This window comes from Bufo gargarizans, chromosome 3, assembly GCF_014858855.1.
Source record: "Bufo gargarizans isolate SCDJY-AF-19 chromosome 3, ASM1485885v1, whole genome shotgun sequence".
NCBI lineage: Eukaryota > Metazoa > Chordata > Amphibia > Anura > Bufonidae > Bufo > Bufo gargarizans.
In genome coordinates this window covers 530,805,936-530,821,771 of record NC_058082.1, presented here as the reverse complement: position 1 = coordinate 530,821,771, position 15,836 = coordinate 530,805,936, and the positions used below count along the sequence as shown (strand labels likewise).

General features: G+C 42.2%; 1 protein-coding gene across 1 annotated transcript in view; it reads left to right on the top strand.

Moving 5' to 3' along the window:
• Positions 1–3,409: 3,409 nt before the first annotated feature.
• LOC122932674 (arylsulfatase H-like) overlaps positions 3,410–15,836 on the top strand; it is a 56,248-nt gene continuing 43,821 nt past the window's right edge. The window contains exons 1-3 of the mRNA XM_044287222.1: positions 3,410–3,492; positions 3,773–3,919; positions 5,954–6,075. Coding sequence (XP_044143157.1) covers positions 3,452–3,492; positions 3,773–3,919; positions 5,954–6,075 — 310 coding nt within the window. The 5' untranslated portion in view covers positions 3,410–3,451. The remainder of the gene's footprint in view (positions 3,493–3,772; positions 3,920–5,953; positions 6,076–15,836) is intronic.

Genomic DNA, 15,836 nt, shown 5'->3' with positions numbered 1-15,836 from the left:
AAATTTTCTTGAGAAATTTGGTAAAGGATCCAAATCGATGCTAATCTCTAATCATTTATATATTGGCTTAATTAAGTTGAACAAGTCCCCCAAAAAATAAATTACAACCGTGTGTAGAAACAAATGAATGTTAATGGATGATTAAGGGACAACTAGGCTTCATGCTCAATTTCACATTAACACAGTTAATTTGCTGACCTACCCTGTGTCTTGTAGTTATCACATATATATGCTGATTTAATTAAATGTAACAACCCAACCTTACAGGGAAATTTCCCGGTGGGTCAATGCCCAGGATGCCACCAGAGCCCTCCTGGCGGCCGGCCAGTGGAAGCTTTTGGGGATGCATTTTGTGCTGCTGGTGACAGTATTTTGTGATGGACTGTGGTATTTGGCTCTGTTGGGGTGGTATAATGTGCCGCAATATGGTATTGCTGGCCCCACATACTTGTGTTGGCCCTGCCTTTCATCAGTTTGGACCCGACTACAGAACAGGGCCACATTTAGTATTTTTCAAGGGCCACTTTAAGTTTCCAGTCCGCCCCTGCTACAAACATGTTTCATACAGCTACTGCCTCCATCATGCTGCTTCCGCCATTATGCCACAGCTGCTGCTTGCCTATCAACATGTTCCATACGGCTGCTGCTGCCATCTTGCCGCTGACATCATCTTGCCACTGTTGTGGCCTGCCTATTATCATGTTCTGTGTGGCTGCTACTGCTGCTTCCTTCATGCCACTGCTGTCATCATGCCACTGCTGTATGAGCAGTAGGTATATAAGCAGGTATATAAGCAGTATTTTTTGGCAGTTTTTGATGAGGTTTTATGCCTTAATGTTTGTGATCAATGCAAAATGTGATCAATGCAAAACTGCATAACTATTGTACTGCTGCTGCCTGTGTACCAACATGTTCTGTACGGCTGCTGCTTCCTCCATCAAGCCACTGCCATCATTATGCCACTGCTGCTGCCTGCCTACCATCATGTTCGATATGGCTGCTGCTGCCTGCCAACATTTACCATATAACTGCTTCCAACGCCACTGCCTCAGTTACTGCTCCCCGCTGCTAATCCCCTACTGCCACTACTATTAACCACTACTGCTACTATTACTACTACTACCCATGGACAGCTGACCTACTGCAGCGTCCCACTACATGTGTGTGGGCACTGCTTAAAAGCACTTTTTACTTTATTATAAGCACTAGGTTGTGATGTCTAATTTTGCATTTGTGTAACTGCAAAATCCTTGTTAACAGGCCTATTAGGTGCAATTTGTACATCCCACCACTAGATGGGAATAGAGCTTAGGTCTTATATATATACCTAGGTCAGGCCTAGTTAGTCAGTTGAGACCAGGGGAGATGAGGAGCAAGATAGCTAGGAAAATGTAGTTCAGAAGAGAGCAGATCTGAGGTAGTCAGATCAAGTTAGTGGGAGGAAAGATAGGGTGAAGACTTCGCAACACAGATTAGTGAGTGGAGCCAACTTCGCTAGAAGGTGTTTACTCAGATGTTAGGAGCAGAAGAGCGTTTTCCTTCTGTAGCTGGACTATAGAGTTGCATCCCTGACCAGTAGTAGAATAGTTTGCCTCCCTGGAAAAGAAACAAGCATTCCTAGGAATTCATCGGTGATAAAAGCCATTATTGAGGGCCACAGACACCTTTGCATGATGGAGGTTTTATAGCTTCAGGCATCCACACCAGCCTTCTAAGGGACAGTTGAGTTTTCCTGTCTACACATATTCAGCTTGTAGGGAAAGTCAAGGAATAGGATCCAAGGCATCTAAAGGAACCAGATACACCTAACCCACTGCTCCAAAACCCACCAAAAACCTGACAAGCCTTAAACAGTGGATTTGCTGAATTATCTCTGTATCATCTAAAGACTGCATAATTGTGCTACTGCAACTGAAAGACATCCAAAGTAAAAGTTGTGAGTTGCATCTTACCACTGTCTACCTCATTATTACTACCTATGGCTGTACCACCATTAACGGTACTGGCGTCACAACAAAAACCATCAAAGGACTCAGCCGCAACAAGCACCCTAAGCACCCTTAATATCAAGGGCACCTCAACCACCATCTTGGCTGATGCTTCCTACCACAGAGCGTGCCCCGGAGGATTTTGTGCTGTCCACCTCAACACTGTGCTGCCAGCCCAGGGAGGGTATCTGCTAACCGTGAGTAAACTGATGAACTGTGAGTTATACTATTTGACCTCTCATCGGTCCACCGTGAACCTCACGTGTTTGCCCTGCGACTGGTTGGCTGCACTACTGCCTTGTATGTCCCATGCTATGCTGATTCTTCTACCGCTACTAATGCGGCCATGTGCCTCTTATTACCCTACCCTTTCCACATCCACACTGCACTGCTGCTGTTCCCAATTAAAAGGGATAATTTTTATAGGCTCGTTCACAACACGCCACACTTATGCACATCACATGGGCAGGCATTTATTTCTGACCCTGTCAAGGCATAATTTTTGGACACTTTGTCCCCCAGCAAGGCACTGTTTTTTTTACATTTTTATTCCATAACACATTGTGTTTAAACATTATCTGCCCCGAATAAGGGACAATTTTTTAAAGCTTTGGAATATGAAAAGTATAACGCATGTGACGGTGCGGTGGGTTTCAAATGCTGTAAAACGTATTTACCCATAGCTATGTATATCATTGTCACTCATACATGATTTACTATTGCTGTCATTGTGTTCAAGATCTTGGGGAGGGAAATAAAAAAAAGTCATAAAAAATTAATGAAAAGAGATAACATTCTAGGAGACTAGAGGGTGTTATTTTCGGGGCAATTGGAGCTAATCTTGTTTGGGTCTGACTCCGAACTGAACTTTTTGAAAAATTCAGCTAACCTGAACCAAACCAAACCTAGACAAGTTCGCACATCTCTGATTGTAAATTTACAACAATTTGTTGTACCAACTTGGTAGTACCAAGCAAACTATATTTATCAGCTGTCCACATCATATAAAGTATGATTGCATGGGGTCCAGGTACCTCCACAGTCACAAGAATGAGTCCCTTGTGTGAAAAGAATGACAGTGCACCGGCGTAACTACCCCACCATTTACTGTCTATAGGACTGCCTAGTTCAATACTCAACTGTCTATAAGACTGCCTAGTTCAATACTCAGTCTCCATCATTTTTTTTTAACTTTAATTATGCCTTTATATCATTTTCATTTGGGATAATGAATTAGGTTATGTTGAAAATGAAGTCCCTTTTACATATCAATCATCTGTGTTAGACATGCCTTAAAAAGCCATGCTTCATATTGTTACAAAGAGCAACTCTTCTGATTCAACAGGTTAAACAGTCTCTAGAAAACCAAGTATGCTTCCCTTTGAACTCTGCTTTACTATGTCAGAAGTAGATACTCTACATATTTCAGAAATGAATAATCTCAGTCAGGCGGCATACAGACCATGAAGCAGCCAAGCATAGCACATAGAGCTCTCCACAAACTGTAAGTACACACATACAATATATACTACATACAGTACTTTACAATTGGTGCAAAGAATAGTCAATAAATTAAACCAGTAGCATTTAGAAAATATTTAGCTTTTAGAAAATCTTTATATGCTGGTAGCATATATATACATGGTAGCATATAAAGATTTTCTAAAAGCTAAAGATTTTCTAAATGCTACTGGTTTAATTTATTGACTATATAAACAGAATATATGTGTACATACAATTTGATAATAAATTCACTTCTATTTAAAATTGTCATTCTTTTTCAGGCTTCACATTCTATCCTTTTCTATTTTGGTCCTATGCTTATGTCCAATAATTAATGAAGCCACTGTCCAAAAGCCAAGCATATTATTGCTTTTGGCTGATGACCTTGGAATTGGGGATGTTGGCTGTTACGGGAATGATACTATAAGGTACCTGATTGTTAAGTCAGTTTTCATTTCACATTTTAATATGAAGAACTCATGGAGTAGATAAATAATTGAATATATGGTAATTGAATATATGGTAGAAAACATGAACAAATTCAGATCCTTCCCCTTTGTTCAGTGGTATGATTAACTGATGTTGCGGGTGGTTGACAACAGTTCCCACACATTTTAATTTAACATGAGACTGTTAGGAGAAAAATCTATCTGCATTACGTTTGTGCAGTAGTTACTGTACTAATTACAAGTTACTGTAATTCTGTATATCTTTTCAAAGTAAATGTCTCTTTTTTTCACTTAACAGCTCCATAACTCCTGTTCTAAATTAATATTGTTCCAGATGGTGAGACAGACTGTCAGCTCTTTCATCCTAACCCCTCCCCATGGGCAGCATGTAAGGCTAGTTTCACACTAGCGTTCGGCTGTCCGCTCGTGAGCTCCGTTTGAAGGGGCTCACGAGCGGACCCGAACGCTTCCGTCCAGCCCTGATGCAGTCTGAATGGATGCGGATCTGCTCAGACTACATCAGTCTGGCGGCGTTCAGCCTCCGCTCCGCTCAGCAGGCGTACACCTGAACGCTGCTTGCAGCGTTCGGGTGTCCGCCTGGCCGTGCGGAGGCGTGCGGATGCGGAGGCGTGCGGATCCGTCCAGACTTACAATGTAAGTCAATGGGGACGGATCCGTTTGAAGATTCCACAATATGGCTCAATCTTCAAGCGGATCCGTCCCCCATTGACTTTCAATGTAAAAGTCTGGACGGATCCGCTCAGGCTAATTTCACACTTAGCTTTTTTTTGCAAATATAATGCAGACGGATCCGTTCTGAACGGAGCCTCCGTCTGCATTATTATGATCGGATCCGTTCAGAACGGATCCGATCGAACGCTAGTGTGAAAGTAGCCTTATACTGTAGTGAGCTGACAGTCGTCTCTACTAGGGATGAGAGAATTTCATATTTTGAAACTCGTTTTCGGTTTGTGTTGTGGAATTTACTGAATTGTGTTATGGATTCCGTTACCACGGACCTTAACGCAATTCCATGACGGAATGCAAGGCATTCTGTTATTCATTCCGTCATAATAGAAGTCTATGGCCTGCATAACGGATCAGGAGAGGACTCCAGCATAACGGAAACCGGACGGATCCGTTATGCAGGCCATAGACTTCTATTATGATGGAATGAATAACGGAATGCCTCTAAAGGCATTCCATTATGCATTCCGTCATGGAATTGCGTTATGGTCCGTGGTAACAAAATCCATAACGCAATTCAGTAAATACCACAACGTGAACCAAAAACGAATTTCAAAATATGAAATTCGCTCATCCCTAGTCTCCACATCTCGGACAATGTTAGTATAGGGGGTTCGAGTGAAAGCGCTTAAAAGTGGGAAAAGAGCCATTGTTTCTCAGATAAGATATATGAAAAAATAATTGTGGACTATTGATTTATTCAAAGTTACATGAAAAGTTAGAGGCTATTGAACCCATAATTATCCCACAAGACTACATCTAACGAATCGAACTAAACCCCTCACCCTAGTCAACCATTTGTCCTCACAGTTTTCTCCATGATTTCTTTATATAGCACCAACCAATTCTACAGCCTATACAGAGGTCACAATCTAAATATGTTTCCAGAGTGTGGGAGGAAATCCGAGTATCCAGAGGAAACCCACACAAACACAAGGAGAACATACAAGTTCCATATAGATGTTAACCTTGGATAGATTTAAACTCAGGACCTCACTGAGCCTCCATGATGCTTATGGTGGCTCCATGGAACAATCTCTCATACTGTATTCAGGCTTTATGGGTGAAGCCTCCTTGTCCTCCTCTCTCTCAGATCCCTGTTTGAATTCTTGTCTGTGTCTACAATGAGCCTGTAAGGAGGAAGGACTGTGGTCTCTGAAGCAGAAAGTGATGACATTTCAGTGACAGATGCAGACATTAGACAATCATCTTAGATTTATTTAACTGTTTGATCATTTTGATTTCAAAATTTTCCTGACATTTCAGGACTCCAAACATTGATAGACTGGCCAGAGAAGGTGTGAAACTGACTCAACACATTTCTGCAGCCTCTGTATGTACCCCAAGTAGAGCAGCGTTTTTGACTGGCCGGTATCCTATCAGAACAGGTAATGAATACATAATTGTTGATTGAAGGTTCGGTAGCTGCTTTTTAATCTAAAAATGGAAAATTGTTATTGCCCATATAATACATTACTGATCCCACTAGAAATCAGTTCATACACACTTATTTTCAGAGGTGTAAATAAAAAGGCGTGGAAAGGTTGTCACCTCATCTCAACTCCTGGCGTTGTTTATGTTCCACAATCTTCACAGATCACCTCTAAAGAGGTGATTTCGACCTGATCCAGTTCAGCTTTTTCGGAATCGCTCTGCACATGTAGACTTTGAACATGTTAAATATTAACTCTTGTAACTAATGATTGTTGTAATGACTTCTTAATTAACTCTTTCAGCCTCGTAGGATTTTCCGCATTTTTGCATTTTATTTTCTGACTCCCTGCCTTCCCGGATCCATAACGTTTTTACTTTTCCATTCACATAGCCATATGAGGGCTTGTTTTTTTGCAGGATAAGTTGTACTTTGTAGGAGCACCATTTAATATTGCATACAATGTAGTGAGAAACTGGAAAAAAAAATGTGGAATTGCGAAAAAACGCAATTCCGCCACAGTTTTCTGGGTTTAGTTTTTACAATGTTCCCTGTGTGGTAAAACTGACTTTTTACCTTCATTATCAGTGTCAGAGGGTTACAAAAATACCACATTTGTATAGTTGTTTTGTATTTTAATACTGAAAAAATAAGCACTTTAGAAATAATTATTTTTGTTCTTTTTATTGCTATATTCTGACCACCATGACTTTTCTATAATTAGGTTTATACAGCTGTGTGAGGGCTCACTTTTTTGTAAAGTGATCTCTAGATTATATATAACTTTTTGATCACTTTTTATTCTTATTATTATTTCTTGGGGTGAGGCGATATTAAAATGCCGAATTAGCAATTTTACTGTATGGAATAAATATTTTAATATTTTAATCATTGGGTAGTTTTGAGATTGGTGATGCCTATGATGTTAATTTTTGTTTAAATTTTAGGGAAAGGGGAGCGATTTAATTTTTTTTATATTTTTCATATTTAAAAAAAAAGTTTTTTCCCTTTTTAAACTTTTCCCTAGTAAACTTGAACAAGCAGTCATTAGATCAGTTCTATTATAAATTCCAATGCATTAGCATTGAAATCTATGAGAAATCTGCATTATTCATATGGAACTGGGTTTTCAGACATATTTGACCAAGGCATCTGAGGGGGTTAAATATCTGATATTGGCATTATCACCGATTACAGACATTAGCCCCATGTGTCTGCCATGTGAAACAACAGGCACCCGACAGCTATGGCGCTTGCTCGAATCCAAAGCAGGCAACATTTTTACAGAGCCGACTTTCACTGTACATGTATGGCACAGGTCATTAACTGGTTAAATAACTAGTGTGACTCAAGTTCATGCAAAATGGCACAGCAAAATTAAATCATTTAGATTTTTAAAGGGCTTCTGTCACCCCCCAAAAGTAATTTTTCATTTTTGGGCTAATTAAAATCCTTATAGTGCGATTATTCAATATATAGTGCTCTTACATTTTTCTGTGGCTTAGTTTGTTTAAAAACTGCACTTTTATAATATGTTAATTACCTGGCTACCAGTAGGGCAGTTGCTTGCTGGTATCCGCCGCATCATCCTTTAAAAAAAACGCCCCCTCCTCCTGTTGATTGACAGGGCTAGCGAGCGCTATCCTCCTTCGGCTGGCCCTGTCTGCGTTCCAAATCTCGCGCCTGCGCAGTACCGGTCTGAGAGGCGCACTGAGAGGAGGACTTCGCTCGGCCGCCCCTTCCTCAGTGCGCCTGCGCCGATGACGTCACATCTACACCCGGCACAGGCGCACTGAGGAAGGAGCAGCCGACTGAAGACCGGTACGGTGCAGGCGAGATTTGGAACGCAGACAGGGCCGGCCGAAGGAGGAGAGCGCTCGCTGGCCCTGTCAATCAACAGGAGGAGGGGGCGTTTTTTTTAAAGGAGGATGCAGCGGATACCAACTGCCCTACTTGCTGGTAGCCAGGTAATTAACATATTATAAAAGTGCCGTTTTTAAAGAAACTAAACCACAGAAAAATGTAAGAGCACTATATAATGAATAATCGCACTATAAGGATTTTAATTTGCCCAAAAATGAAAAATGACTTTTGGGGGGTGACAGAAGCCCTTTAAAGGACATTTTTGTCCAAAAGGGATATTTAATAACTCAGTATTTATAGAAAACTTTTTTAAAATAATTTTTACTGTTCTCATTTCAGCAGTATTTCATTGAAAATTAAATATAAAATATTGTCCTTTTATAGCAGTCAGCACAAACAATATGATCTGCTATATAGCTTGGGAACTCATTGTTATTTTATTCTGCTACAACGGAGAGATGTTATCTTATAGTATAACAGTAGTTCTAGAATGATTGTATTATAGCTTTATTGTTTTCTTGATAGCCCGACATAAAGATCCTGGCACTTATCAGAGATGAGTGAAGTTATCAAAACTTTGATTAGGCTGCTTTGCCAAATTTCACAAAGAAATTTGCTTTGTGATGAATAGTGGGCGCAATGATGGGGAACGGCGATGGTGCCACCCCCAGTCATTGAAATCCCTCATATGTCGTGTTTATTGCTGATTGCAGCATCTGAGATGACCATTGAGTGCTGTCAGGGGTTAATCTGTTAAAAAATTCAAAATACCCACCTTATTCATTTCCTTGTGAAGAGTACGCCGTGGCCATCTGGATCGAAGATCCAACGCAAAATCTCTCACGGTGCGTGATGATGTCATCAGGCTGGCCAGCTCGACGAAGCATGAGGAGATTTGGCTTCACAGAGAATTGAGTCAGAGTGAAGAAGTCAAGTGAGGCTGTTTGCTGCAAAGTTCAAAGAAAGGCGGAAGTTAAGGAAGCAGGGTATGAAGTAGAATGCATGGAGTGAGAAAAAAATTACATAGAATATTCACATACAGGCTATTAATATGGGTTAAAAAATGATGGTAGTATTTGGTTAAGTGAGTTTGTACCTAAATGTATTTAAAAAAAAGAGTTAATATGAAAAAGATAATCTACACCTTTTGCCAGGTGACTGATTCTAGCCATCCAGGTTAGTGGGCATTCTGCTTTGTGCTGTACAGGCTGGTTGGTAGGGATAGGCTGTCTAATTTAGATTCTTAGACAATGAATTCTTATATGTGGTGTCTTAAATAACCAAGTTGTTCAGTATAAGGATAAATCAACCTTTATTTTGAATTGAAAAAAAGGCTTGACAACAGCCAGGCCTTCACACATTCTACCTTTGCGTGATGTCACACATAGTCAGGGCTGGCAACCCTGTGTAAGAAGTCTCACACATACCCCCATGCCCATTATAGGGTTTTAAATAGACTAAATTAGTAGCATTAATTTTAAAATGTAACGGCAACTTCAAATGTGAATTAAAATTTACATTTAGCGACTTACAGGTGACATCTCCTCCAGAAACTTATTTTCTTCCCTTTTCTTTCCATCCAGTTCAGACCACCATGATGACTTCTGTCATAACCTGTCTCTGCAGAGTTTGCCATTCAGCTTCTTCCTTTACCAGGACTTCAACACCCTGTATATTAACACAAACTTCTCTTAGTGTCACATACTGTGCTTTGAATACAATAGCAACATACACTGTGCCGCTGAATACAATGATGTCACACACTATGCTCCTATAAAATAAAGCACCTTCCACACAGTGCCCTTAATTATAGTACCTCCTATAGATGGTGTCTCAGACCCTGTGCCCCATACATATTGTCTAATGCTCTGTGCCCCCTTATATAATGTAACACACTCTGTACACCAGGTATATCTAGCCAGAACAGGTGCAGATCTTTCCCTTATACCTTATCTCTGTGGAGGCTCCACTTCTGGTTTTGGCTCACCATCACTGATGGAAATCACTGACCAAAATACTGATGTGTGAATGAGGCTTTATACTGTCAATTTCCTAACACAATCCCCAACATTTGGGGAAGATTTTACTGATGCAGAATTCCAGGAGATATGCTGCTGAATAGGCAGTATGAGAGTGTATAGGGGCATATCTCCCACTAGAAAGGTCCACTTAAAATGTATTCATACATTCCCAGGAGGAATAACAGTTTTTCAACACAATGCAGAGTTCTAAGAAAAAAGGCTCCACATTTGTTATTTTATAAGATATTAATAATTTTTACAACAGACATAAGAACTGACAGACAGATCCTCTTTAAGTAGGCAGTTACATTGTATACAACTTTCCTTCTAGCACATAAAGGTGACCCTAGCCTGAATATTCTTGCCTTTCAATCAAGGTCCAACATATTCAAATGGCATTAAATAAAACAAAAATATACAGTATATAGAGAGAGAGGGTGACTCCAGCCCCATCTAGTGGTGGCTGTGAATATGGCCTGTTAATACCATAGGCCAGTGGTGGGCAAACTTTTTTGTCAACTGAGTCAAATATCGCCAAAACCACAATTGAAATTTCTTTTGAGAGCCACATTTTTTATTTATTTTTTGAAAAAAAATTCTTTATTATTTCCTAAGCCAAGCATATAAATTTTCATTACATACAATGTAAGAATAACATATAATTATACAAAAATCAATATAATTAACCCCGTTCCTCCCCCTTTAGTTCACTCAAACATTACTCTGATTTTCTTGCTATTCTTCTATAGGCGTCTATGGTATCAATCCGAGCCCTCCACTCGGGGAAACAGGGGCTGTTTTTTGTACCCCAGTATTTAATAATCAAGGCCTGTGCGGCTATGAAGCCCTCCAAGCACGCTCGTTTCTGATAGGGCGTTAAATTAATGGGGGAGAAGAGGCCTAGTATTGCCTGCTTAAAACAACAATTCAATTTACCGTATTTTTCGCCCTATAAGACGCACCGGCCCATAAGACGCACCTAGGTTTTTGGGGAGGAAAATAAGAAAAAAAATATTTTTAACCAAAAGGTGTGCTGTGTGTTTGGTGGGTTTGGAACGAATGGTGGTCTCTGGATGGTACTATTACTGGGGATCTGTGGATGACGGACACTGTTATGGGGGGGATCTGTGGATGACGGACACTGTTATGGGGGATCTGTGGATGACGGACACTGTTATGGGGGATCTGTGGATGATGGACACTGTTATGGGGGATCTGTGGATGACGGACACTGTTATGGGGATCTGTGGATGACGGACACTGTTATGGGGGATCTGTGGATGACAGACACTGTTATGGGGGATCTGTGGATGACAGACACTGTTATGGGGGATCTGTGGATGACAGACACTGTTATGGGGGGATCTGTGGATGACGGACACTGCTATGGGGGGATCTGTGGATGACTGACACTGTTATGGGGGCGATCTGTGGATGACTGACACTGTTATGGGGGGGATCTGTGGATGACTGACACTGTTATGGGGGCGATCTGTGGATGGCACAGTTATGGGCTGGGGGGGGTCTGTGGATGGCACAGTTATGGGCTAGGGGGGGTCTGTGGATGGCACTGTTATGGGCTGGGGGGGTCTGTGGATGGCACTGTTATGGGCTGGAGGGGTCTGTGGATGGCACTGTTATGGGCTGGGGGGGGATCTGTGGGTGGCACTGTTATATATGTGCCATCCACAGACCCCCCAGCCCATAACAGTGCCATCCACAGACCCCCCCAGCCCATAACTGTGCCATCCACAGACCCCCCCCAGCCCATAACTGTGCCATCCACAGACCCCCCCCAGCCCTTAACTGTGCCATCCACAGATCGCCCCCGCCGCCAGTATACTAAAATAAGATGTCATATTCAATTATACTTATTAAACATGCCCCCTCAGTCCTATTACTACCTTACATCCTAATCGCTAGTGTAGAATTCAGGCAGGCAGGACGCGTCTCTCACTGACGTCACTTGCCTGCGCCGCCTGCTTCATTCATAAAGTAGGCGGCGCAGGCACGTGACAAGAGTTACGCTGCCGCCCGCCCGGCATGAATTCTACTGCCGCGATTAGGATGTAAGGTAGTAATAGGACTAAGGGGGCAAGTTTAATAAGTATTACTTGAAAATGACATCTTATTTTAGTATACTGGAGCGGCGGGGCGGTGCTATACTACACTGACTGCACTGCCCCGCCGCTATTGCCAGCCCCCAGATCCTCCTCCCAGTCCCTCCCCCGGCCCCCACTCCGTACATCGCAGCTTGCGATGTAAAACTGCAAGCATTCGCCCCATAAGACGCAAGGGCATTTCTCCCCCATTTTGGGGGAAGAAAAAGTGCGTCTTATGGGGCGAAAAATAATCTTCTATGTAGTTCTTCATAAATGCTGGTCCAGAACCCGCCTATTTCTGGACAGTTCCATAACAAGTGACTTAGACCCGCATTTTCTGCCGAACACTTCCAGCATGTATCCTTCTTTTACTTATATATTTTTGCGAGGAAGACGGGGGAGTAGTACAGGCGATGTACAATTTTAAACTGCATCAATCTATATTTTTGGGAAATCGATACTTTTTTTATATTTTTATAGACTACATCCCAATCCAAATTACTCCTAGCGCCTAGTTCAGCTTCCCAGCCTCCCTCGCTTTTGAATGTTGTTATTTCCCCTAAGCAATCCTGAAGCCTGTGATATATCTGTGAGAGAGTGAGTTGTGTGTCCTTAAATTTAAAACAATAATCCAAAAACGAGTTTGCCCTTATAATCAAAAGACTTTTATCCTGAGTGCTCATAAATGCATGACTAATTTGTGAATATCTAAATCTATCTAAAAAGGTAACGTTTGTATCCTTCATCATTTCGTCTATAGAGGTAATACTACCGTGTGAGATTATATGAGTTAAGCGGTTAATACCGCGTGAATTCCAGTATTTGTAGTCTTCAATTAGCATAAACTCTTTTAAATTATAATTGTGCCAAAGTGGGGTGAAATAAGTGGGGCTTCTTACACCCAGTATTTTTTTTAATCTTCTTCTAAACCCTATCTAACGTGTAACTAATTAAACACAGTTTTTTCTTTTTCCCTGGGTATCCACTCTCCAGGTTAGAGAAGATATCTCCATATGGCCCCTGAAAATTCCTTGATATAAGAGCCACATTTTTTAAACCTAAAATATATAGGAAGGAAGCGCATGCCGAAGTGAATGGGTCCATGATGCGGGCTGCACACAGCATTTACTTCAATGGGTCCGGGATCCGGGATATGACTGCTACAGAGTGCTTCCGTGGTGCTTCTGGCTGTGCCTCTGCAACACAAAAAAATAGTGCATGCACTGTTCAGGTTCTGTGGATGACGCACTGTTAAGCATCTGTGGATGACGCACTGTTATGTATCTGTGGAAGACGCACTGTTAAGTTTCTGTGGATGACGCACTGTTATGTATCTGTGGATGATGCACTGTTATGTATCTGTGGATGACGCAGTGTTATGTATCTGTGGATGACGCACTGTTATGTATCTGTCGATGACGCAGTGTTCTGTATCTGTGGATGACGCACTGTTATGTATCTGTCGATGACGCAGTGTTCTGTATCTGTGGATGACGCACTGTTATGTATCTGTGGATGACGCACTGTTAAGTTTCTGTGGATGACCCACTGTTATGTATCTGTGGATGACGCATTGTTCAGCTTCTGTGGATGACCCACTGTTATGTATATGTGGATGACACACTGTTATGTATCTGTGGATGACGCATTGTTCAGCTTCTGTGGATGACCCACTGTTCAGCTTCTGTGGATGACCCACTGTTATGTATCTGTGGATGACGCACTGTTATGTATCTGTGGATGACCCACTGTTATTTATCTGTCGATGACGCACTGTTAAGTTTCTGTGGATGACCCACTGTTATGTATCTGTGGATGACGCACTGTTATGTATCTGTGGATGACGCACTCTTATGTATCTGTGGATGACGCATTGTTCAGCATCTGTGGATGACCCACTGTTATGTATCTGTGGATGACGCACTGTTAAGCATCTGTGGATGACGCACTGTTAAGCATCTGTGGATGACGCACTGTTATGTATCTGTGGATGACGCACTGTAAAGTTTCTGTGGATGACCCACTGTTATGTATATGTGGATGGCACACTGTTATGTATCTGTGGATGACGCATTTTTCAGCTTCTGTGGATGACCCACTGTTATGTATCTGTGGATGACGCAGTGTTATGTATCTGTGGATGACGCACTGTTATGTATCTGTGGATGACGCACTGTTATGCATCTGTGGATGACGCATTGTTCAGCTTCTGTGGATGATGCACTGTTAAGCATCTGTGGATGACCCACTGTTAAGCATCTGTGGATGACCCACTGTAAAGCTTCTGTGGATGATGCACTGTTATGGGGGATCTGTGGATGGCGCTGTTATGTGGGGGATCTGTGGATGGCGCTGTTATCTGGGGAATCTGTGGATGACGCTGTTATGCGAAGGATCTGTGGATGACGCTGTTATGCGAAGGATCTGTGGATGACGCTGTTAAGTGAAGGATCTGTGGATGACGCTGTTATGCGGGGGTTCTGTGGATGGCGCTGTTATGTGGGGGATCTGTGGATGGCGCTGTTATGTGGGGGATCTGTGGATGACGCAGTTATGTGGGGGATCTGTGGATGACGCTGTTATGTGAAGGATCTGTGGAGGACGCTGTTATGTGGGGGATCTGTGGAGGACGCTGTTATGTGAGGATATGTGGAGGACGCTGTTATCTGGGGGATCTGTGGAGGACACTGTTATGGGGGATCTGTGGAGGACACTGTTATGGGGGATCTGTGGAGGACACTTAATGGGGTACCAGTGGATGACGCTGTTATGGGGTGGATCTGTGGATGGCACTGTTATGAGGTGGATCTGTGGATGGCACTGTTATAGGCAGGGCCAGGGATGCGTGCTATGACACATAGGGCCATGAGGGGGGCCAGCATAAGACACACATATAGCATCTTATGCTGGTCCCCCTCATGGCCCCATGTGTCCCCTCATGTGTCCTAAGCTGCGCACATAACTGGCTTTGTGTGTAAAGTTTTTTACTACTGTCTGAACTCTGAAACAAGCTCTGTCCTATTGATAAAATGGCCAGCCTCTGTACTCACTTTCACTATGAATGCACTGCAGCGAGCGGGCCGGTGTTCTGCCACTTTTCTATACCCGGACAAAAGTCTATACCTGGAAGTGATGTAGCTGCACCGGAAGCCGCTCACTGCAGTGCATTCATAGTGACAGTGAGCACAGAGGCTGGCCATATTATCAATAGGAGAGAGCTTGTTTCAGAGTTCACACAGCAGTAAAAAAACTTCACACACAAAGCTAGTTATGTGCCCCTTCATATATAATTTTCAGGTCCGCAAAATCGTATTTATCGATTATTCGCTATTCTATTTTTCGCGATTCGATTATTGCACACCAAAGAGCCGCATAGAAGTGTCTAAAGAGCTGCTTGTGGCTCGCGAGCCGCACTTTGCGACCACTGCCCTAAGCATTTATATACAGTAGAGGCAATTTTTACACAGCAATAGATTATTTGGCAGTTTGCGGTATATTGCTACTCTGTAGTGGGACGCTGAACAATGACAAACTGGAATGATAGAAAAGGCCACTGAGAAGAAACTCTGCACAGACCGATCTCTTCTGATTGTTGAAGAATTGTGCATTGTGATTGATTCTGTACTGCAAGTGAAATTAGATGTCACATGTCAAGTGTACCTCGAGTTGTTTCATACATCCTTTTTACCAGCCATTCATGAGCTACATGCAGACAAGCAATTTACTTCAAT